Raw genomic sequence first — 25,288 nt, forward strand, 5'->3', positions numbered from 1 at the left:
TCTATTAGACTTATTACACAAAATCTACAATACCCTCCTCCTGGAAGAAAATGGGCACAAATAAAAGGGCATACGGCACTGGGAAGTTTCTTTACTCAAGCCCTGTTATAATGAAATAACAGCACTAGTAATGGTAATAATACCATTTAATATATATGCATTACATGGTTTAATTGTATTGGGCTGTGTGTAACCCACCTTGGGATTCCATGGTGAAGGCCAAGTTATAAATGCCTATGAACGAACTAATAAAATCAGCCCGGGAAGGGACTTATAACAAACGGAATACACAGTGCACGAACATATGCCAGCAGTTCCCATTTATTTCAGTGGGGCTTGCGCAGGAGAACTTCCCATCGGGTAATTTACGCCTACAGCAACTGTTCCCACCATAATCGTTTACATTTGCAGATGCACTGACTCTGCTTTAGATAACGTAAGCCAGCATTTATGCCAGTTGTATTTCTGTGGGTATTGATTTATGTGAGGGTGTATAATGATGAAATGAGTCTAGGAGGCTGTAAGTAATATAAGAGGTTTATTCCCGTTCCTTTCTTACAGAGGAAGCGCGGTAAGAGTGTGCGGGAAATAAGGGCCCATTATGTCCCGGTGCCTTGGCTTATTGTGGTTTATAGGTTGCCAGGGCAACACACTCAGCTACCATTCCCTTCCCCTCCCCGCCACGAGACCCTCATGCTGCTCTTTCAGCTGCCACTCCTTTGTTGCCACGGGCGCTGGAGCAGAAAGAGAATGAGAGCGTTGTTTCTGATTGGGCCTCGCCGAGACTTGCTTATTAGCATATGAGGACGGAGTATGACAGGCAGGACGAGAGCCGATTGGCTGAGGCTGGAGGTGAGGCTGTGGGGTGATCCCGGCAGGCCGCTAGCTCTCGGACTTGAGCAGGAGTCGGCTCCGGGAGGCCGCGCGCGAGGCTTTAGGGCGCGCGCGCGCTCGTGCTCGAGTGTCCTCCTTTACCCCTCGCGGCGTCGCGCGCAGATCCGTGTCAGCTTCGTACTGCTCCCGTCTCCTTTTTTGTCCTTCCGACGGGGCTTCCAGACGGCGCGTCGCGTGTGTGCAGCTTGTTTTTGCTGCTGCGCTGGTGAGCACGCGGGACCTGCGTGTCCAGTTTGGCCGAGGGTGGTGTTCACGCAGCCGAGGCGTGGAAAACCACCGAGTGCACGCCCAGTTGTACATGATTCAGGCTTGCCGGGATCTTCCCGTCGTAGAAAGTCGAGGCAGATGTACTTGGCAGCCCTGCCAAATGTGAAATAAGAAGCCAAGTTAGGCTGCGAATAAGATACAAATAGAAACTAAAAGCACAATTTCAACCCCCACCCGTGGGTGAGAAAGGGATCGGACGAAATTTGCTCGCCATTTTTTCCCCAGATTGGGGTGGGGACGTTACAAACCTTCCTTTTATAGGGAGAAGAATGACAACCCAAAAACAACAACCCCGGGGTGTTTGTATTGTATCGTTTCTTCTATCTGGGCTCGAGAAGTAACTTTGCACTCTTGCACGTTTCCCAAAGAGTATTAAGTCCCACTGAACTAAGTGGGGCTTGCTTCCAAGTAAATATGGATGTATGAGAAAATGTACATCTCTCTCCACAACCCTAAAGGTACCCCTGCCCGTACAGGCAACCCTAAAGGTACCCCTGCCCGTACAGGCCAGTCTTGCCAGACTCTAGGGTTGTGCGCTCATCTCTCTATAGGCCGGGAGCCAGCGCTGTCCGCAGACACTTGCGGGTGACTTGGCCAGCGTGACAAGCTGCATCTGGCGAGCCAGCGCAGCACACGGAACGCCGTTTACCTTGCTGCTGGACTACAACTCCCATCATCCCAGGCTATTAGTTATGCTAACTCCAAAAACAAGGGTGGGGGCTCCCATTCCCCATCCCTGGACTATAAGAATATAGTGGAATTTGCACTTACCGGTACTGTAATTTGCTTTTTTCTATTGTAAGCCACCCTGTGACCTTACAGTGAAGAACAGATAAGAGATGAAATAAAGAAAAAGCCCTGCCTGGAAGCAACCAGAGACTTCTTTCATATTTTCTTGTCTGGGGTAAGGTGAGGATGAAAAGTCAATGTTGGTGCATTTTGCACTCTTTCACCCCAAATTTTGCACTCTTTCACCCCAAATCTTTCCTCTGGGAGATGGAAGCAGCTGGGGATTATTTTGATCCAGCAAATGGCTCAGTGGGAAAGGGTCAGAGCTTTCCTGAGACTGGGGTGGGGGGAGAGAGAGAGTCTTGTTAGACTAAAGTTAGAAACTCAAACAAAAAAAGCAGTTGGTCCCTAGCGAGGTCCCCAGTCGGCTGCCCCCCCCATTGCTCCGGCCTAGAAAGGGTTAAGTGGCTCCTCAGAGCTGTCTCCACATTTCCATTAAGAATGAAACAAAACAAACAAACAAAACCCGCCCACTGACTGCTCAGCATTTCCCCGCCTCTTATCTGGATTGATCCCAGGAAAGAAAAATAAACTGAATTCTGTTTCTGGAGACTCCTTTTCTGTGATAGGAAATTGTGGAGGAACAGCAAGCTGTCCTTTTGTCTGGGATTAAAGGACATCTTTACTTCTGAAATGAGAGGTGTTTGGGGCTCAGTCTGGTGCAGTAATGGCCTCTCAAAGTCATCGTCACTCTACTGGGCTTAAAGGCGTGCTCCACCAGGGCAGACCCAGCTATGAGGTGGAGTACTGCTGCCAGCATCAGTGCCAATTTCAGGCGAGAAAATGCCAGAAATCAGGGTGATCTCCCCAAAAACTGGTGCTGATTTCTGGCACCACTTCTCCATCACTGGGGGACACAGCCGGTCACAGCAGCAGAGTAGGCGGTGCAGGAGTGCTAGGCATGGTGCCTCAAGTGGTGAAAAAGGAAGTGCCACCCCGCTACTGCTGTTGCTGCCACCACCACCAGTGTCGCCATACCTGCTGCTGCCACCGCCACCCACACAGTACACCCTGCCATATACCCACTCCTGGCAGAGAAGCAGCACCGTCATCAGCACTCATTTGAGATGAGTTCTCACTCAAAATAATGCGGCATCTTGGAAGAAGTAGGCAGGGCATCTGTGGGGGTGCATCTTGGGGGCATTCACCACCTGAGGCTACAGCTGACCGGGTTGAGAGTGCGTATATGAATCAGTGCTGGATTACCAAATGGGCAAAGTAGGCACTGGCCTATGGGCCCCACACCCCATGACAACGGAACAAAATAATATTGATATGATCTTAAAATAACATTACAATCAAACTTTCTTAGTTTAATTTTATCCTGCCTAGGGGCCTCCACAGGGTTTAATCTGGCACTGATACGACTTTCCTAATCCACCAGCTACCTTTTACTTTCATGCCAGCACCAGCCAGGATACTGCCTTAAGAGGAAGCAGAGACCTAAGAGGACAGGGTGAAACCCGTAAAAGCCACCCCTGCTTTGTTTTGCCAACTTCTCCCCTCTGCCACTGCATGGAGGCCTGGTGGGGCCCTCTGCCACCACAGGGAAGCCAAATGAGACTTGCTGCTGCCACGGCCTGGCCCCTCAAGATTGGCGGGCACTCAGCCCTGTCCTCACATATGCCCCCCATAGAGTTGGTGGCGTGCTTCTGTGCCAGGGGTGGATATGTGGCGGGGCACTTCCTATTTCACCACTTGAGGCAAAAGAAGTACAGTGCTACCCCGGGTTACATACGCTTTAGGTTACAGACTCCGCTAACCCAGAAATAGTACCTTGGGTTAAGAACTTTGCTTCAGGATGAGAACAGAAATCGCGCGGCAGCGGCGGCGGCACAACAGCAGCAGGAGGCCCCATTAGCTGAAGTGGTGCTTCAGGTTAAGAACAGTTTCAGGTTAAGAACGGACCTCCAGAACGAATTAAGTACGTAACCAGAGGTACCACTGTACTACCCTGTCACTCCTGCCCCCCCACTCTACTGCTGCAACCTGCACAGTGTCATCTGCTGCATCATAGGAGCCAATTCCTAGGGCGTGAGATCCCTTTGGCCCCCCAATAAAATATTTGAGGGGGCTGCCCCGCCAGTTGATGGGCATTGCCGTTCAAATAGTGTGTGCGCCCCGCATCATGTGATTGATTTCGGGTGAGATCACTCTGTCGCTGACTTCGAGCATGATCTCGCCCCAAATCGGCGCCAATGCCTAGCACCGCTTCTCCACTACTGGCGGAGGAGCCCCCTTCGCCCCAGATACGAGCTGGGCCTCTCGGAGCTGCCTTCTTTTCCTTTGGTCTCCTCGTGGGGTGTGGGGCTATGCTCGACCATTTCCCTTCCCCCGGCTGCCACTAGCAGTCGCCGGGTACGCGCAGCTCCCTCCCTCCCTCCCTCCCTCCTGGGTGCCGCCGGGAGAGAGGCGGAGCCGCCGCCGCCTCGTCCCCGGTGTTACACGTGGTCACTCGGACTGAGACGCCTCCTCCGCCCCGCTTCACTGCAAGGGGGTGGCCCTTGGAAACACCTTGTTTTAACATACACGCTATAAATACGACTGGCTCAGAGCATGGGAGCAGAGCTAGAAGCGAGACACCGGGACGCTCACACAGCCGGCCAGACGCAGCCAGTGTAAGCCGCCGCTCCGAGCCCGGTGAGTGAGCGGGGAGGTGGTGGCGCGCTGCTCTACGCACCTCGGCTTGGCTTTGTTCATTTGCCGGCTTGCAGGCGAACAGCTGTGCGGCCTTGGGTGCCTTGTTTCTGGGGCTGGGTCAGGTCGACGGGGCGGGGAAGGGGGCTCGGCCACGGCTGACGAGCAGAGCTTCCTCAATCCAGCTCAGTCTTTTTCCGTTTCACTGAGTGCCTGCGGGGACTGGAAGGCAGTTCCCTTTAGGCGGGAGGAAACCCGGAGTGAGCCGCGGTCGGCTTCCTCTTGCTTTGCGCGCAGCCAAGCGGGCTCGCCTGTGTCGGTATGCAAGCGGCTGGGGTGGGTCTGGCGGGAAAGGGGTCTGCAACGGAAACAAACGAGGGAAGAGGATGCCGAGTTTCCAGCTTCTCCGGATGGGAGCCTATTGCCAACTCTACCGAGGGCAGACGGCAGTTTTTCAGGCGCTTTGCTTCTGCTCAGAAGCACTTTCCATTAGCTCAGAGGTTTTCAGAGCGGAGATCTGGAGCCGCGCAAGTACTTGCATTGATGGGATCTGGCGGGCGGGTGGGGGCAGGGAGATGCTTATTCAAGTGGTTTCCTCGCCCACATCCCATTTTCTCTCCTGGATGGAATAAGATCTGGGTTTGAACGCAGCTCTAAACGTTAAGAAGGTGGGGGGGGGGCCCGAACACAAAGCAAGCTTGGGGTCAGAAGAGGCTGAGGCATAAAGAAAGGCTTGGAGCTGGGCGGGAAGCGGAGGGAGGCTTGCTGTTGCTGAGGGTTTGGGGCAAGGCACGGGGCTGGTCCTAATCGCCATCTTTTGTTCTCTTTCGCAGCCACTCCTTGCAGCAGAGGCTTTCTTGCTTCCAGCCGGCAACTGCTTACAGGACAAGGGAAGCTGGGCGGAAAGACAGCTTCGTCCTTGGCAAAGAGATACCTTACGCCAGGGGGAGAAAGAGCCGGCACGCTCGCTTTCCTTCTCCCATCTCTGAGAAAGGAAACCAAAGGCGGGAAAGGAAAGCAGTAACTTTTCGTCAGTTTGGCGCCTTTTTAAACTCGGGCCTCGCCTTGATCCCATCCGAGCAGCTGCTCCTGCTCCCCGAAGTCTTGCTCGGCGCCCTCTTCCTCCTGCGACAGCAGCAACCCAGCAGCCCGCCTTGCCCTGCCGCGCCTCCGCCAGCCGCCAGGATGATGCAGATCTGCGAGTCGTACAGCCAAAAGCACTCGCTCTTCAACGCCATGAACCGCTTCATCGGGGCGGTCAACAACATGGACCAGACGGTGATGGTGCCCAGCCTGCTGCGGGACGTGCCCCTCTTGCTGGAGGAGCTGGACGCGGGCGGCGGCGGGGAGCGGGAGGCCTCGCTGACCCCCAACGGCGGCGCCTACTGCTCCTGCAGAGACATGTACAGCCACTACGTGCTGCTCAAGTCCATCCGCAACGACATCGAGTGGGGCGTGCTGCAGCAGGCGAGCGAGGAGGCCGCGAGCCGGAAGAAGGACAAGCTGAACGGGGGCCCTGGCGCCGTGGACATTAGCCGAGGGCTCCCCGAGGACGAGGAGGTGGAGGAGGACCTGGAGAAGCAGTTTCACTACCACTTGAGCGGACTGCACACGGTGCTTTCCAAACTGACGCGCAAGGCCAACGTGCTCACCAACCGGTACAAGCAGGAGATCGGAGGCAATAACTGGGGACACTGAGCCAGGGAGGGGAGGACGCGGCCAGCCTGCCTGCCTGCTTGCCTGCCGGGGTGAGAAAGTCAGAGGACGTTTGAGTTTGTAAAGGGCTAGGGAAGAACGTGTGTGTGTTTGTGTGTGCTGAGTGCGAGAGAAGCAAATGCTCTTATGTGGCTTTGTAATTGGAGCAGAGAAGGAGCATTTCAGGAGCCAGTGGCGAGCATTACAGCAGATGTAAAATTGTATGTGTCTATGGGAGAAGAATGTGAGGGCGGAAGGGAATGGCTTTCTTGCTAGGCATATCCTAGTGGGGTTTTACTGTTGGCAACGCTGAACATCCGTGGAGGCGGGGTGATGAATCTCTGCCTGGTGTAGCAGGCATAACCAGGTAGTCGAGTATAATATTTCCAGATTCTGAGGACTCGGAATGATGTACAGTGGCCCAGGCCAGTTACTGAAAGAGTGTGTTTGTAATCACTGGAAAACTGTGTGTGCACGCACATGTGTGGTGGCGGCAATAGTAGTGGCGATTGCATCACTTCTTTCATGTTTTGCACTACTTTTGTAACGTTAATATATATGTATATAAAGTCTTAAGAATTCTCTTTGCATGCTCCTAGATCTGCAGGCGTCTTATTTTTTACCAACGCACAAGGATGTACATTCATTACTATTAATTAAACTTTTTTTTTTACAAGCGAGGTGAACAATTATTGTTCTCCTTTAAGTAAAGTTACTTACCTTTCCACATTACATTGAACTGGTCTATATGAGGCTGCAATTGTGCTACTTAAGAACTATTTATACTCAGTTGCAGAGGATGGAACCAGTTAACTAATGTGCACCCCTATTTCAATGGAAAGATAAAAGGGTCTCATTGTTGTACATGCATTGAAGATTTATTTAAAACTTTTTTTATTCAGATGTAGAGTATATTCTAAAATAAATAAGCAAATATATTGACTAAGATGGACTTCACTGGTTTTTATGTTGTGCCTCTACTAGAATTTAATGCTAACATCTATTTTGCAACACACAAACTGTATATGAAGCGATTCTTGACATTATCTTTTTTGGAGGGGTGGGGGGGTAGGCTTGATCTAGTTCACTACAGCGATGACAGGCCTGTATTCCCCACTCTCCCCCTGTGGTGCACAGGGACAGGCCCATACTTATTTTGTACATTTATATCCTGGAACACAAATGTCATACAAGGGGTTCTTAGGATCTCTGCCATCCATTCAGTAACCACATCCAGACCTGCTTTGCTTCCAGGCCATCCCCTCACTCAAGAGGGTATGAACTCAGAGCTCTATTATGCCCTGCTATGCATGGGCACTGTGCCCACTGTATATTGAACTGAGCCCTTTTAAAACCAGAGACAGTTTTCTCATGGACTTCAGTGAGAGGTAGATTGCACTACAGTTCAAGTTAACTATCCATCTCAGGGAGCTGCCGTTCAAAGCAACATATAGTTAATTTAAAAGAACCTCAACAAGTGGAAACCATGTTCTCTTAGCTCTTCTTCAAGTTGCCTTTACAAGTCAACACCTACACTGAGTGCAAGATATTTATATGGATGCAGGTCAATCTTTTAAACCTAGTTATTTAAGTACCTTAAGACTTGGTAACTACTAATCAGATTTAACTCCGCAAGTTATTTATGTTGTGACATGTTCTTGGAATCAACAGCTTCATTCTGTGTGGTATTTTCTAGTTTAAATCCAGGTATGCTATCTTGGAGTCTGAACCAATGTTTTCCTATTTTTTCAGAACATATACATACAGTGCATTGTGGTTATATTCATATGAACCCAGCCTAATCTGGAGACCTCTTAAACCTACTTTTAACAACAGAGTAGTTGTTTGGTCATTTCAGCAATACCATTTAAAGCTTTTAAAACAAAAAATGCCATATAATGATGTAAACCCTTTAAAGATGCGGATGCATTTTATAGATTCAGATCTGAAAATTCCTTTGGGCTTTGTTTCAACTTTTTGACAATAATATGCTAATGCAAAAGCATTTCTGGCCATTCTGGGCTATATCTTTGTGGGAAGTGGAAAAATAGAAATGGTACATAATCCTGCTGAAACTAAGCACTCTTACGTGAGTAAAAATGATATAATTGCTCTTAAAATGGTTTAAAAAAATATTGTGTCTCTTATAATAAAATGGCTTAAACTGAAATCTTATTTTAAGGTTACAATCCTATGTCTCCTCGTCCAGAATTTATCCCAATACAATCAATGGTGCTTAATTTTGAGTAGACAAGTGCAGAATTTTTTCTTTCACTTTATAACTGGAAAAAATGTCACTATTAAGCCTTTTAGATGTGATGGCAGCCACCAGAGGTGGAATGGATAGCCTTACTCTATTTTTAAAATTCATACAATTTTAAGTTTTTAATTAATATTATAGTCAAACCAAGATTTTAACAGTTTTTGTGGAATTTACTTTTATTTTAATATGTCTTCAACTTTGCTTTTTTAAAGTCAAAATGTACTTTAATAATCCTGTCAGCAACAATGCAGACTTGTTTTTTGTTTGTTTTTTACACTACCCTCAGCAACCTTGGACAGTTAGGGATTGAGCAGGGCCAACTGTTCTGGGTACTCTATGCTGGTCAACAGGCTATTTAAAATTTCCCACCATGCATTGGAGCACTGTGGGAAGTTTTAATGACAACCTATTTATATTTCCCACAATGCCCTGACACAGTTACTTTTGAAGTTCCAGGACATTGTGGGAAATTAGAAATGGTAGGTCATAGTCATCTGCCACTGGTCTCAAGTATGTAGCACTGGCCTGGTTGGGAAGCACTAACATAGAAGTTGACCCTCACTTTGATGAGAGCACCCCCAAATCTGGAGTTAGTTCAGTTCCTGGGAATTCTTAACTTAGTCTTCAACTCTCTACAGTTTTCCAACAGTAAGTCCTCTGAACTTAATGAGACCTGGGAGTAGACATGGATGGGAATGCATCGCGAGGAAAATATCAAAGGAACATGGGGAGCCGCTTCTTGGCAGGCTAGACTATTTCTCCATTTTGTTCAGCATTGTCTACTCTTGACAGGCAGTGCTCTCCTGGGTCAAAAGCAGAGGTCTTTCCCATTACCTGGGATACCTCCTGTATGTAGACCATGTTTACCATCAAGCTGTTGTCCCTCTCCCTAAGCTAGATATGTGAGGTGTGTAGTTTGCAGAATGTCAGCCATGATGCCATTGCATTCTTTTCTACCTGAATCATTTTTAAGAAGTCAAAGAAAGTGCTTTTAGTTCATTAAGATACTTTTCTGCATACCATGCTAACATTGTTATTAATGGGTTCAACTAGTAATTGCATCACTAATAGCATAGTAGATATTTCTCACTGAAGTTAGATCTCATGAAACATTCCAGCACTGGCTAGAGACGAAACAGAGATACTTTACTTTATCAGGAGTTTCCATATTTACATTCTTCTAAGCTGCCTTCAATTGTAACAGGCCCCCTCCCTGCTGGCTACTCAGCTTGCTGCTTGCTACATCCTGTGCAAATCAAATAAATTTTTTCCCTGGCCTTCTGATGATTTTGTCAACCTAGTTACGTGCTTTTCAATTTCCTGTTGTCTTTACTTGAGAGTAAAAACCTACCTTATCTTGGCCAGTGGTTTAGACTACTGCCAATAATGATCAACATTTGCTGCCACCGTAGTCTTATGCTTCAAAAGCCAGAATTTAATACACTTAGGGCAGTTTCCAACTAATGCATTTTGTCAATGCAAGGATTTCTGCTTGTGCAATGGAACTTCCCTCCCCCATTCACATGTGTTTTGGACCTCCCCAAATCTGCTCTATAGAAAACCCAATAACAGATTTAGGGGATGCATAGGTGGAGGAGAGAGGGAAATCTCCACTGCGCAAGCAGAAATCATTGCACTGATAGAACATGTTACTACATTGTATAGTTGCAATCCTAATCCATTACTTGGTAAAAAGTCTAATTGAAGTCAACAGCAAATACTTCTGAATAGACATAGTTAGGCTTGTTCTGTTAGGGAAAAATACTTGGCGTGTTGGCAGCCCTTTTAAAAGAAAGTTCCTAAGCAAATGCTCTTGGTAAGTTTGATTCATAAGAATATGGGTGTAAACAAATAGCCAATTAGTCAAGCTTCGGATTAAATGAGAGGTTTGCTATAGAGAAGATGCAATTAGCAATAGCATTTACAGAAAAGATATAACTGCAGTATTTTGCCAAATGCTTTGCTACGTTGCCTGGAGAAGATGAAATAACAGGCAGGGTCCAACAGACCCATACTGTTCTTTTTGTTTCAACCTGTTGCAAAGACTCAGTGAAACTGGGCAGCTTCAGACAAACCACATGCTTCATCAAGGCATCAGGAAGCAGACCTGACTAGTGAAAGAGTGAATGGAACTTTCTGGGAGACTTTTCACACTTCCATTTTATAGAGGAAGTCAGTAACTATTGGCAAAAGGCATCCACATCTCAGCCAAGTTGGAACAATGAATGCTGACAAGACATCAAAAGGGATGTTAAAATGTGTGGTTTTTTAAAGAGCCAATCGAGGCAGGACAATGTTGGTCTTCCACGCCACAAATGTCTAGCATGCGTGAAGGGAAATACGAAGGCAGACAGACAGACATTCCACATCTTGATCTTCCCCAGTATGTGACTGGAAAATGAACTGTACACGCTTCGCAAGTAGGGTTAGCCAATCTGTAAATTTGGCTATTTGAAATGAAGTATAAAAAATGTAAGAGCTCTGCTGAATCAAACAAAAGGCCCATCTAGTCCAACACATCAGAGTGGCCAGCCAGATGTTTATGGGAAGTACACAAGCAAGACAGCAAGACCCAAGTGTGATAGCAGTGGCCATTTGTGATTCCCACCAAGTGGTATTCAGAGGCATACTGCCTGTGACAGCATATAGCCCTTATGTCGGGTGGACATTGATAGCCTTATCGTCTATCAAATGTCACATCTGCATCATGCACTTAAAGCACATAGCTTCCCTGAAAGAATCCTGAGAACTGTATCGTGCTAAGGGGGCTGGGAGTTGTAGTTTTGTGTAGGAGTGAACTACAGTGGTACCTCGGGTTAAGTACTTAATTCGTTCTGGAGGTCCGTTCCTAACCTGAAACTGTTCTTAACCTGAAGCACCACTTTAGCTAATGGGGCCTCCTGCTGCTGCCGTGCCACCGGAGCATGATTTCTGTTCTCATCCTGAAGCAAAGTTAACCTGAAACACTATTCCTGGGTTAGCAGAGTCTGTAAGCTGAAGCGTATGTAACCTGAAGCGTAGGTAACCCGAGGTACCACTGTATATTTCCCAAGAGTCTTTGGGGGAAGCCAAGTGCTTTAAATATATGGTGTGGGTGTGTCTGATCCTCTTTTAGAGCCATCCATGTTTATGACCAGTGGCTCCTTTGGGAGTGAGCTCCATAGTTTATCCAAGAGCTGCATGAAGGAGTATTATATTTTGCATGCCTTGAATCTTACAGCACTCAGCTAGATGGCCTCAGGTTCTAGTATTATGAAAGAGGGAAAAAAAAATTCTATCCTTACTTTCCACACCATAAATATGGGCTGTGTTAATAGGAGCTGGATAGGCAAGGTTAGGCAGTCTAGCAATCTGGATGGTGTCAGTCACATCTTTGACACCCTATGAAGCTCAGCCAGGTTTCTGGTATTGTAGAGAGGTATCATAGGTGCAAGCTATCTTGTTACATCTTCATAGTATGCTTCTTCCTAAGTTCCCTCCTTCCCCAGTCAGTTAGACTTCCAGCATCCAGAGTCAATAGATAACTGAGCTGAGGCATCAGTTTACCATTTCAGATTAATGATTCACCAGCATAGTATCCTTTTATAAAGCCTTCTCTTCCAGATGCATTTTCCCATAGTGAGTTGTGTGTTCTTCAAAATGCTTGATTTGTGAGGAAAATGGCATTGTGTACTGTAGATGGCTTATGCCAGGCACCCCCAAACCCGGCCCTCCGGCTGTTTTGGGACTACAACTCCCATCATCACTAGCTAACAGGACCAGTGGTCATAGATGATGGGAACTGTAGTCCCAAAACAGCTGGAGGGACGCGTTGGGGGATGCCTGGCTTACACTTTCTGAAACTGACAATGACCACAAAGGACACTGTCACCAGCTACTTGTAGCTGCTCACGTGACCCTACTGATTTGATTTGCTCATTACATGGGAGAACACAATGCCAATTGAACGATACTCATGAGGTTCCCCATGTTATTTACACACCTGTGTTGAGGACATTAAAAGGGGTTTTGGTGCATGTTCAAATTGGTGGCTAGCTGCTCTTGTAGTAGGGGAATGCAAACTGATTATACATGGTTAGGCCTTGCCCAGAGAAATTGCTGGAGGCTCAAGTTTCTTTAAGGCAGAGCTTTCCAAACTGTGTGTCGCAACACATTAGTGTGTCAACTGCAGTGTGTAGGTGTGTTGCACAAACACTCCCCGTGCTGCTCCTGGGGCTGGAAAGGGTTAGTTTAACCACTAGTTTGCTAGTAAAACTGAATTACTGTGTCGCAAAATGATACAAAACTGAATTCCTATATCCAAAAAGTGTGTCAACAACTTGAAAAGTTTGGAAGCTCTGCTTTAAGGCATTCAGAGACAATGTGGCAAATGAGAAATACGCTGCAAGTCAAGTGAAAACAAATAGGTTGCAAAACATTTATCTGGCTCTAGTTGCATTTGGGTCTCATCATACCATTGCAACTGAGAAGGTCAATGCAGCTGCAAAAAATCACACATTTGATTAGGAAGGGTAAATTTTTTTAATTCGGAAGTCAGTTCAAATGTACAGTGGTACCTCGGGTTAAGAACTTAATTCGTTCTGGAGGTCTGTTCTTAATCTGAAACTGTTCTTAACCTGAAGCACCACTTTAGCTAATGGGGCCTCCTGCTGCTGCTGCGCCTCCGCCGCACGATTTCTGTTCTCATCCTGAAGCGAAGTTCTTAACCCAAGGTAATATTTCTGGGTTAGCGGAGTCTGTAACCTGAAGCATATGTAACCTGAAGCGTATGTAACCCGAGGTACCACTGTAATGGCATCGCCCAGTGATTTGAGGATCTGGTGATGTGCACTCTTAAAGCCTAGTTCCCACTTAAAGATATTTGCATTTGCGAGCCTTCACGGTTACAGCGGTTTACAAGAAATTTTCAAATCATCAATAAAAAATGTTAAAAACAATTAAAAACATTTTAAAATAATTAAAACTAACAGTAAAAGAGATTAAAACAACAGCTACGTGGCATAATAGGCTTGATTAAACAAAAAATTCAAGCAAGCACTGAAAATAGAACAGTGAAGGTGCCTTTTTTTTACATTCCTCCTGTTTGGATTTTTGGGTTTTTGTAATTCTGTAAACCTTTGGGTTCCGTCAAGCCTGTTGCTGCAGACCTTCAGGCAGCTGAGTTCACTATTACCCTATTTATGATGTACATGCATAATAATCACAATTTGTCAATGCGTAGAAGATAATTATGAACTTTCTGGCAAAAGTGCATTCCAGTGCAAAGGTCCTCAAGCTGTGGTCCATTCAGGTGATCTGTCTGATTTCAATATTCATATTTACTTTTAATTGATTTTTTAATTCCTTGTATGTATTTTATTGTATTATCATTACAATTCTATGGAATACAATAACATAAAGCAGTCAATAAAACACCATTAAAAACATACAGTATCTACCACAAAACATAACAATTGCTGTAAAAGAATCATTAAGTGGTCTGCCAAGACCAGGAGCAATTTTTTTTAAAATAATTTTTATTAACTGGCCAATCACATCAAATTAAATCACATCACATAATTCCAAATTACAAAGCCAAATTTTTAAATTTTGTTGGGGGAACCCATACTTCAAGATCCAAAGGGGGATTCAAATCATCTTCTTATTACTGCGTTAATGTCCAAATCAGTCCCATTCCACATCATATCTTGTTCATATAATTTCTATTTTTCCTTTACGATCTCTTCTGTTAGTCTCCTTAAGCCGATAAGCAAAATAATAATCCTGTGTGGATTTCCCGTTCCTCCACTAAGTCCAGATGGTTTCCATATATCTCCTTCGTAGATAGCATCGCTCTTTCCATCATGAATTTGGCATTTGTCGCTCTTAAGTCCCACCGAGGAGTTGATCCACGATATGTAAACAACTCTATTTCTCTCTTTCTCCTCCCAGACCCAAGAGCTCCAACAATGCCTCCCAAAATGGCGACAGCATTTTTAACTGCGTCATTCCAAAACTCTTAGCTTTCCAGCTTCATCTTGAAACATTGCTTTGGTTCGAAAGTTTATCTCCACACAGCCTTAAATCCACAGCTTAAGTCCTTAGTTTCTGACTCATTAGGGGAGGGGATTCTTGTTAAATCACATAAGAAAAAGGAAGGCAGGTTTCTCCCCCCTCCCCCCTCAGTCATTTGTCATACCGTATCTTGACGTATCTTCTCATATTTTATTCTTGTCTTGTTATCAGAGATCTCTTCTGTCAGCAGTCTTTACTCCCCTTTTTCCTTGAAGCATGTGCAATTTATCTCGTCCAAATTGTTTCTTTTGAAGATGCTTGCAACTAGCGGTGCGAATCAGGGACGGCGTCCAGGAGTGCCGGAATCCCACAGGAGGGCTTTGTGCCTAGTGCCCCCACCCCCACAAATTCGGGGGTGGTATAGGGCACAGCAGGCAAGGGCCGTCCCCCCCACAATCCTGGGGGGGTTAAGGAGGTTAATTACCCCCATCATAGCCTCCAAATTACCTCGTGTGGGTCGGAGAGATGTTATTGTCAGCCATCTTCCGATGCGCCACCTAGTGGTCCCCTGACCAGGAGCAATTTTCAAGTGGTCCATGGGAGAAACATTTTGGGAACCACCGTTCTAGTGGCTTTTGAAGTGTTAGCAAGATATGAAAGCAACCTTGAGCAACAGGTTTGCTTGTCCTTCAAATCCTCATCCTTAGTTGTGGCAATATAATAGTGTCATTGAAAAGATTATCATATCACAAGGAGAGGATTATAGCTTTGAGTGAAGAATGAGCCGCAGGAAGAGCAGAAGAATTTCCAGCATGCACTGATAATTCAGAGAGCTGAAATGACAGAATAGGTATATAGATATGTGTTTATTTATTACATTAACACATCTTTCCTTGAAAGAGCTCTGGGCGGCATCTTCACAACAATTCTGATGTAGGGTTATGCCTTGTGGCTGAATGGGAGTTTTAGCAGAGTCAAAAGCCAGGGTAAAATGGTATGTCTTCAGCATTCACCAAAAGCTGTACAATGAAGATGCCAGATGTACTTCGGTAGAGGGTGGGCAGAGAGTTCTACAACTTAGGAGCTGCCCCAGAAAATGTCCCACCCCCCTGAGCTTCTGATGGCAGTGGAACAATCAATAGGGCCCCATCTGCTGATCTTACCATCTGAGGGGATCTGTAGGGAAGGTGGCAGTCTCTCACGCATTTGGGGCCTGAGTTGTTTAGGTCTTTGAACAGTAACATGAGCACCTTAAGCAGGGATTTTAATGTAAGATTTTAATGGATCTCCAGCCAGTAATCTGGCTGCTGCATTTTGGACCAGTTGAAGTTTCTGAGTTGTCTTCAAGGACAGCCCCATGTAGAGTGCATTGCAACAATCCATTCTGGAAGTTAGCAAAGCATTGAGTACAGTGGCCAAGTCATTTCTGTCCAAAAGCAGTAGTAAGCTGGTGAACCAGCCACAGCTGGAAACAGGCACTCCTAGCCCTGAAGGCCACCTGAGCCTCCATGACAGTGCTGAATCCAGCAGCACCACCAAGCTGTGGACCTGTTCCTTCCAGGGGAGTAGAACCCCATCCAGGGCAGGCCTTCTTCCCACCTCCCAGACGTGAGAGCTTGGGAGACATAACAACACCTCTTTCTTTTCATGATTCAGCTTCAGTTTACTGGCTCACATCCATCCCACTATTCCTCAAGCACAGGTCTAACACCTCAAGCCCCTCCCAGTTAACATGGAATGGAGAGATAGAGCTGGATGTCATCTGCATACTGAGGGCACTTCACTCCAGATCTCCTGCTGACTGCTCTCAGAGGCTTCACATAGATGTTAAATAGCATGGAGGACAAGACAGAACCCTGTGGGACACCACAGGACAACTCCCACAACTGCTTTCTGGAGCAGAACCACAGAAGCACAGTGCCCACAACCCCAACCTCTCTGAGATGCTCCAGAAGGATACGGAGTCAAGAGTGTTAAAAGCAGCTGAGGAGACAGAGCAGTGTCACATTACCAGCATCTCTCTCCCAAATGTCATCAACAAGGGCAATCAGGGCAGTTTCAGTGCCAAGACCAGCCTTGAAGCCAGACTGAAATAGTAAGGGGGGCAGATTTCTGCTAGAAATTTTTACAATATATAATGTATTCCAGGGAGGATACCGGCAAGTTATTCCCATGGCTAAAATGATAATGTTGGATGGATTACATAGGAACTGGGATGCTGAGTCTTCAGTGTTGCTTAGCAAACCTGTGACTGGCATGTGAACAAACTTGTGATTAAATCCTTTCAACATTTTGAACCACTTGGATATCTGCAAATCAAAAATCTCATGATGCATAGCAGGAAGAGTCTGGAGGATATGTGGAAAATTATATTGCAAAATGCCACGTGAGTGTTTATTGAACTCCCCCAACACATATTTGGTAACCTTTAACAAAGTGGGGAATTAAACATGTTTTGTTTAGCTATTTGCAGGTTACATTTTCGTACATTTGTGGGTATCTTAAGTACCATATTCTGAAAGTAAAGTGAACAGCAACCATCCAAACTAGAAATATGCTGTAAAGCAATTAGCAATTAAAACCCTATGTTTGTAATCACCAACTCAGTTTTGCTAAGTAGTCACTGTAACAAATTTGCTCTTAGATAATCATCACTGTCTGTTCTTTTTGTATTTTATTTCCCTGCCCCCCCCCCACCTCACAAGTATGGACAGAAACTTGCTGATTTAGGATTACACTCATATGATGAAGTAGACTGTGACCCATGAAAGCTTATACATTAATGAATTGTTAAAATTCTCGTCCCCCCTCCAATTGTTTAATGTCTATTCAATGTTTATTTTCATAGACAAAACATAGGTATTAGGTACACAAGTTCTATGATTTTAACCAGTGGTTTTCACCCCTTTCATGCAAAGCCTGAATGTGGATCCAAACCCTCTTAAAGAAAATGACAATGAGTATTTATGTAGCAATTTTGAAAGTGTTCAAAGCACTTAGCATGCAGTATTGCAGCAACTTCTACCCATCCATGTAAGACATCCCCACATTGCAGATGAGGAGCTAAAGCTGAGAGAGAATGATTTGCCTACAGATGCCTAGTGAGGTCACGACAAACTTTGAACCAGTGATAATTGGCAGCTCGGTCTCTTAGCTGTTAGGCTACACTACCTCCCACCTCTTCCATTAATTTTAGTGGCTGTTGATTATACCACTTGCTTGAGTTCTCCTTCCACTCATTTGTTATTTATCATATATGATGTTTTTCAGAGTGTTCAAAACACTTCATGCACATTATTGCAGCAATTTGTTTTACAGAACATCCCTGTAAAGGGCAGGCCAAAAGCTTTTACATATTGCAGATGGGGAGCTGAGGCTGAGAGATAAAGCTGTCGAGTGAGGTCAGGGCAGAGATGTGCTTTGAACCAGGAATGGTTCTCTGCTCAGTCTTTCAGCCTACACTAGCTCTCAACTCTTCCACCAGTTTTAGTGGCTAAGGGTTGCACCACTCATTTGTTGTTATCTGCCAAGGTATTCCATCATATGCCTATCATTTGTGGATTGAATTCCTGTGACAAAGATGAAGCACAGTGGACAGCTACGCTACCACAATGATTTTTAGCTGTGCAGTGCAACTTCCCTGCCTCCCCTTTCCCCACAAGTTCCTTAAATCTGTTTTGGAGGGTTGGGGGCAGGGGGAAACCCAGACCAGATTTGGAGGGTACAGGGGGTGGGGAGGGCAAGCAATTTACACTGCATAGCTGAAAGTCATTGTGTTACTGTTTCCTTGACTATTGCCCTTAGATGCCCAGCTGCAATGGACTTCCTTCTGACCCTAGAAGGTACCAAGGTACAGAGAGCGGCAAGGACTCTTTCATTAGGACCCCTGGGTATGTCACAATGCTCATTTTTTTGCTTCAGGTTCTGAATAAAAATTACTGTGCAGAAAGCGATGACAAAACTCTGTTCAGGCCAAGGATATCATAGGAACCGTCTCCTCCCTCCTGCCCATCCTCCATACGTATGCATCAGCTGATGCAATCTCTGCACGGTTGCCAAATCCCTGAGCTCTCTCTTCTTGTTCAACAAACTCTTGGCAAGAAAAACTGCTTCCAATAATGCTGGTCTCAGTGAAGTAGTCAGCCCTGTTTAACAAGTTTAAGAGAAAAAGGTTGAGAAAGAAATTGAAAGTCAGGGGCCTTCAAAACTAAAGCCTGATATCCGTAATCCTCTAGGGAGTGACATTTTCTTTATATGGTCATGATACAGTAAGACTGCTTGCCAAGTTTCTATCTAGGCTTCTGAGTCAAGTTGGTAGTAGCACAATTCACAGGAATTCCTCCACTCCCCGCCCCCACCCCAGAGGGAAAGCATGCATTTTGCAGAGAGAAAAGCTACTAGGGACAACAGCGGAAAAAAGGGGTGAGCACTCCCTGTGACTTCAAATCCCTTCACTCAAAAAATACTTTTCTCTTAAAAACAAGTAAAAGACAATCCAGATTTTCTTAACTTACATTCACGTGTAACATCTAGCTAAGGCCGGAAAAAGGAGCTTAAGAAAACCCTGCTTCTGCATAACACACCTCTATTTTGTTTTGTGACTAACCGATTGTATATTTATTTAGTGATTGAGAGAAATACTTGGCTAGCTGTAGAACTTCAGGGGTGGTGCCTGAATCAGTTCCTTCTCCTTATGCAGCTATTTAAAGTGGCAGTAATTATTATTTTTAAAGACACCCCCCCTCCCGATAATTTAAAAGGTATTTTTGCACCTGATTTTAATTTCAGTTTTGTTTTGTGCTGTTCAAATTAAGCCTGACAATATACACAATAATGGATCTGATAGTGGATTTGTTTCTGAAAAAGCCAAGTTCACATCCTAGAAGAGGCAAGTGTCTTCTGTTCCTTTTCAGGGAAAAGCTATACCACTTATCAACTGGTCTGTGTCCGGAAGGGTTCATTAGAAGCTCATGGCATACAGCTATGAATTAGGGGTTTGACTATACATAAGAAACTTGTGAACTTAGGAATTCACATTTTAAAACCTAAATCGTCTCCCTAAGCTACCTGCTGTCTAGGCCAAGACATAAAAACACTTAAGGCAAGACTGTTTTAGCTACATGTGACATACTAATAGATTAGCAGCTGAGAGAGATGGGGGCAGGCCCAAAGGATAGAGGCAGACCAAGAAAAACTACAAGTGCCAAGGAAAGATAGGTGGGAGACCAGGAAGGCTGTGCCGACACATGCACAGATATGTGCAGAGTGAATGCGTATCTTTCTTCCTCAACGTAGATGTAACTTTCTGTGTACTCACATGACCTTTCTTAGAAATCAGTTTTAGTGCTTGAAAATGCGTTGACTGCAGTTTCATCAGTGATACACAGCATTTCTTAATTAACCTGGGAGTGCTTCAGTGCCGGATTTACATATAAGCTAAACAAGCTATAGCTTAGGGCCCCACTCTCTTGGGGCCCCCAAAAAAAATTTAAAGGAAAAAAAACCTGGATGTACATTTCTAAAATATAAGATAAAAAACAAACAAAATAAAACCTACATACAGCAACAGTGTTTTGTGTTGCATAGGCTCCTATGATGTAAGTAATGGGCCCCGCCTGCTAGCCTGCTCCCTAAAATATCACTGGTTTGCTCATTTCTATATGTGGTTTTAGATACCTATTAGGTCCATAAATTACCACACTCCACAAAAAACAGCGACAATTTGTTGTTGACAAAGGACAGCTGGACATATAAAGGGCCCCATTACCTCCAGTAGCTTAGGGCCTCATCAAACCTAAATCCGACCCTGGAGTGCTTCCAAACTTCAAGCTCTACCTCTACTTATTTGCCGCCTAGGGAGTGACCCTGGTGAACACGCCAATTCTGCCTGCTCCACATTCTGTCCATTCATTGCCTTTCTTGAACTCTCAACATTTTCAAACACTTCATCAGACACAGCATCTTTGCCACTGTTCGGCACCCTCCAGTTTCATCACTGTTTTCCTAACAGTTTTCTTTAAATCTTGGAACTTGTTTCCCACTTAGTCTGAATTCATTAATTCATTGTTATCTTAATCCATCTGCTTTTCTAGTGTCTCCCCGCCAGTTCCCCGCCCAGCACTGTGGCTCCTGCTGCCTGAGGAGGAACAGCAAATGGCACCCCGCCCTAGGTCAAGGTGGAGAGGACCTAAGGCTGGCCAAGTTATTTTGGCACCTTAGACACAAAATCCCACACATGCCTCTTCCTGGGAGCAAAAATACAATAAGAATAAAATAAATAAATGTTCAAGTTGTCGCTAGCCTTTCATGACACTCAATAACTCGCTCTAAAGATAGGACTGGCTACACTTTTGCTTTCCTGAATGGATTCAGACAGAAATATAATGAATCAGTGTAAGGGACATACACAGGATGGGCACTGTGAGGATGAGATAGTCAGGAGACAAAAAAGGGAGAGCAAGACAAAAACATAGTGAGGGAGATTGTAATTGCATACGCACCAAATTGCAATTTGTGTACTCACCAAGTGTTTAAAGCACATTCTCCCCCACCCCCCAAGAATTCTGGGAACAGTAGTTTACCCCTCCGAGAACTACAATTCCCAGCACCCCAAACAAACTTTCCAGGAGTTTGGAGAGGGACAAAATAGACTGGAAAATAAAAACTCTTTAGCCCAAATCTACCGATGCTGACCTAGTTACTAACAGGCTTTCAGTCTCCTGATAAGTAAAAGAGTAGGTGGTCCATTGCAGGGTTTTCTGATGATGGGTGATGGGCCCTGAGGTGAGGGACTGGTGGACCCTGGCTGCACACTGCAGCCCATTTTTAAGGGCTCTCTCCCCCATCCTGGACTGAATGACAGTTGGCATTTTATGGCCAGAGCACAGGCCACGCTTGGTGGATAACTCATGTGACACCTTGCTGGGAGTTGGGAAGATGTAGATAGACCCTGGGGGCAGGCAAATAATGTTTAGCTTTGGTGGAAATGGAAGCCCACCGCACCTAGCCTGGGCTCTGGATTCAGGAGCTGGTTGGACTATGTGTTTGCCTCACTTGAGCAAAATGGAGGGGTAAGAGAGCTGGGCCTTTCTGCATAGTACTAAGTACCAAACTCATATTCCCCAATAGTGTGGTTCCCAGATGTTTTTTAAAATATATATATATTTGCACTTAAACCAAATTTACTCTGGCCTAAGCTTTCCAGTGTAGATTAATGGGGGAGATTCACTGAGGAGGGGATCCCAATTCTCTGAAGAAAAAATGGATTTTATAATCTTTTAATTAATATAAATGTATACTTTTTAAAAGGAAAAATTATTGTGGAAAAGAATCCAATTATTTCAATATTTTTAAGACCGGCATTTTCTTGGAACAATGTGCACACTTACTTTCCTGCACTGGCATACACATCTCCATGGTCTAACAACGAGTAACAACGAAAGGATATGTTCCCCTCCCCCACCCCACCCCCCATCTTCGGCTACTTTCCCTCCTCTACTGTGTTAGCACAAGGAGTACTCTGTTGTAGGAATGTTGTTAATGCCACTGTGGCATTAAGAGAAAAGCCACTCCCATAGCCCAGAAAAATTGGATCGTCCATACAAGTCTTTAACTTCATTAGTCACTTACAACAGGATTTGAAAGAGGAGCATAGTGAACCAAGGCATAGCCTTCCCTGGCCCAGCTGAAATCTTGTTTTTGAACTGACTGCGCAGAAATGATTAGATGAGGAAACCAAAAGAAATTCTTTTTTAGAACAAGGAGTTAATCTGCAGCGTCCCAGTTTCACAATGAAATTGATGTAAGGCCTAAATGACTACATCTGCAGAACATTTTGTTTTCTGTATGATACAAAATTTCACCACAGAAAGATATGGTGCTATGACTTGCAGGCTGTGAAATGCTGAAAACACAGGTAAGAAAATAAAAAATAAAATAAAATTGTAGGTAAATAAAATGCAACTCTCTGATAAAAGAGAAATGTCTTCTGGATCTTCTCAAGTGCTTTCTATAATACAGTGGTACCTCAGGTTACATACGCTTCAGGTTACATACGCTTCAGGTTAAAGACTCCGCTAACCCAGAAATAGTAGCTCGGGTAAAGAACTTTGCTTCAGCATGAGAACAGAAATCGTGCTCCGGCGGCGCAGTGGCAGCAGGAGGCCCCATTAGTTAAAGTGGTGCTTCAGGTTAAGAACAGTTTCAGGTTAAGAACGGACCTCCGGAACGAATTAAGTATGTAACCAGAGGTACCACTGTATGATGGTGCAACCACAGAGAATACAGGCATTCAGCATTTGCCCTGTTCTTATGATTGCTACTGTGCATGGTGGGTGGCTACAAAAAACTGAACCCATGTGCAGAATTTAGCCTGCGTCAGCTCTTGATACTCCACTGCCACACATGATCATTCATACTGGCATGCCAAATGTTAATCTGCACTGAAATAAGCCCGTGACACTGGATGTAAATGTCTTTGGCATTGGTTGGCATAGCTGGACTTCCACTGGCCCAGCCTTTCCTATTAAACTACACGCCGCAAACACCATTCAGACAGGCCCTCTGCCTCATAAACTCTGCTGATCACCTATTATAGATTCATTATGTCTGCTTATTGAAATTTGTTGCTATAGATCCCTAATACAAAATGCTCATGTGACTTGTGAAATATGGAAGTGCATGTTTAGAGATCACATTTCACTTTAAAATACACACAAGAGGAAAGATATTGCCACTCCTGTATGTTCAAGGTCTTCATATCCAGCATACTATTTGTGTGTGTTTTGTATCCAAATATAAAAGGTCAATGGCCCTTAATTTTTGATAGGAAGCTACTGATCCATTCTCATGCATGGGAGCATGGTGCATGGATAATATTTCAGTATCTCTTTGCTGATTCATGCCTATGGAGCTAACCAAATTTCCACTGGTCTCATTTCCCAAGCGTTCATTTTTCATTTCTTGAGCATAGCTTCATGCTGACTCACTCTTTATCTAGTTCCTGGGTCCTTTCCCCAGCTTTTCTGAGTATGTGCTTCTTCTACGGCTTGATTCTTTATCTGCTCAGTTTCTATGTAGCCAAATAAACTATATTTGTAATCTATAAGCCTTACTTAGATGCTAGCCAAATTTATTCCACACCCACCACAGTTCATCTTTTTTCTTTTATATTTGCAATGCAGTACACGTAAAACACCTTGCAGTTATTAACTACAACAAAACACTGGGATATCTCTTGTTTCCAGGATGAGAGGGCCTGTATCAGTTGTACTCTCTGTTTCTGGGAAGTTAGTTTCCATGATGGAAACTGGCTATTATGTCATGGAGATGGTGTCATGGAAATGGTGAGGAGATGGTAAGTATATCCTCCTAGTACACTCAGCTGTTACGTGAAAGGAGCCCAATACTGAATTCTCCCACACCCAGAAACACAGATTTTAAATGTAAAAATGAATAAAGATGAGATTCACAAATATTGCTGGGAATTTAAAATACTCATGTTTTGTTTCCAAATGAACCTTATGCCTTAAAATAAATCAAGTGCAGTTGTATATCAAAAGACTTTAATTCTGTTCTTATCTGTACAGGACAGTTCTTGCCACAAGTCACCATGTTTGCCTTGTAAGTTCCCGTAGGTCTCGTTTATCTTCTTACACTTTTAAGAGACCAAGCAGGAAAAACAAGGATGAAATTTTTTTATATCCCTCCTTTCTGTGTGCTACTCCTGTGAGTGTTTCCTAGATTTGGGTCATGGTTGGGTGGCAAATGTTAATGTCACCAGAAGCGCTTTTGAGGAACTGCTGTGAAAGGTCAAATTGCTTCAGTATCCTGAAGCAGGATCTAGCTCCAATGAACCTGCAGCCTGGCTTGACCCCCCTCCCCTTCTCAGCAGCCCAGTAAGTTGTACCTGCTCCCCTTCAACCAGTGCATTTGAACTTCTGTTCCTCACATTGTGGCAGCTCACTTCTGGAGGGTTCTGTTATGCTTTTCAATAAACCTAAGCATGGGGTAAAATGGGAAATCAGAAAAATATAACTACAGTGGTACCTTGGTTCCCAAACAGCTTAGTTGTCAAACAAATTGGCTCCCGAATGCCGTAAACCCAGAAGTAAGTGTTCCAATTTGCGAACGCTTTTCGGTAGCTGAATATCCGACATGGCTTCTGCAGCTTCTGATTGAGTGCAGGAAGCTCCTGCAGCCAATCAGAAGCCGCGCCTTGGTTTTTGAATGGTTTTGGGAGTCGTACAGACTCGAAAACCAAGGTACCACTGTATAGACATAGGGCAGGTGTGGGGAGCTTTTTTTTTCCAGTCTGAAGGCCACATTCCCTCATGGGCAACTTCCCAGGGGCCACATACTAGTGGTGGTGAATAGGGCCAGCATAGCTGTCAACGTTTCCCTTTTCTTGTGAGGAATCCTATTCGGAATTTTAAGGGAATTTCCCTTAAAAAAAGGAAAAAGTTGACAGCGATGAGTGCCAGAGGCAGCTAGGATATGGCCGTAGGCAAATGGGGGAGGAGCAATGGATGTGGCTCCAACTTTGGGGTAGTAGGCAACATTCAGCCATGGAAAACCCATATTTTCTTCACCCACACTCACAAACACAACACTCTGAAGCTGCCCTGAGGTAGCATAGACAAGATCAACTTAAAAACCACACAGCAGGCTGCGCAAGCAGAACAGAAACTAAAAACACCGTGCCCGAGAGTTAACTCAGGCAGCTCCTCGTACAGCGAGCCAGGAGAGTCA

The 25,288-nt window shown here is 44.9% G+C and overlaps 1 protein-coding gene and 2 long non-coding RNA genes across 4 annotated transcripts; 1 reads left to right on the forward strand and 2 right to left on the reverse strand.

The window, feature by feature from the left end:
* Positions 1 to 305: 305 nt before the first annotated feature.
* On the reverse strand, positions 306 to 4,746 carry LOC310761808. Its single transcript, XR_014547724.1, has 2 exons — positions 4,631 to 4,746; positions 306 to 1,254 (listed from the first exon to the last, which is right to left on the reverse strand). It is a non-coding gene; the product is annotated as an uncharacterized lncRNA (long non-coding RNA).
* A 35-nt stretch (positions 4,747 to 4,781) lies between these two features.
* MID1IP1 (MID1 interacting protein 1) lies at positions 4,782 to 7,228 on the forward strand. Of its 2 annotated transcripts, none has more exons than XM_083611996.1 (2): positions 4,782 to 4,906; positions 5,421 to 7,228. In XM_083611996.1, the coding sequence occupies exon 2, from the start codon at positions 5,773 to 5,775 to the stop codon at positions 6,283 to 6,285; it is 513 nt and encodes a 170-aa protein (XP_083468122.1). In that variant the 5' UTR covers positions 4,782 to 4,906; positions 5,421 to 5,772; the 3' UTR covers positions 6,286 to 7,228. The 2 variants fall into 2 exon arrangements, with proteins under 2 accessions (XP_083468122.1, XP_083468121.1); XM_083611995.1 differs by lacking the exon at positions 4,782 to 4,906 and adding an exon at positions 5,203 to 5,255.
* A 9,678-nt stretch (positions 7,229 to 16,906) lies between these two features.
* LOC310762095 lies at positions 16,907 to 21,390 on the reverse strand. Its single transcript, XR_014547853.1, has 2 exons — positions 21,233 to 21,390; positions 16,907 to 18,684 (listed from the first exon to the last, which is right to left on the reverse strand). It is a non-coding gene; the product is annotated as an uncharacterized lncRNA (long non-coding RNA).
* Between the last annotated feature and the right edge of the window lie 3,898 nt (positions 21,391 to 25,288).

The sequence above is a fragment of the Podarcis filfolensis genome (assembly GCF_964270895.1).
Source record: "Podarcis filfolensis genome assembly, chromosome: 4".
Taxonomy (NCBI): Eukaryota; Metazoa; Chordata; class Lepidosauria; order Squamata; family Lacertidae; genus Podarcis; species Podarcis filfolensis.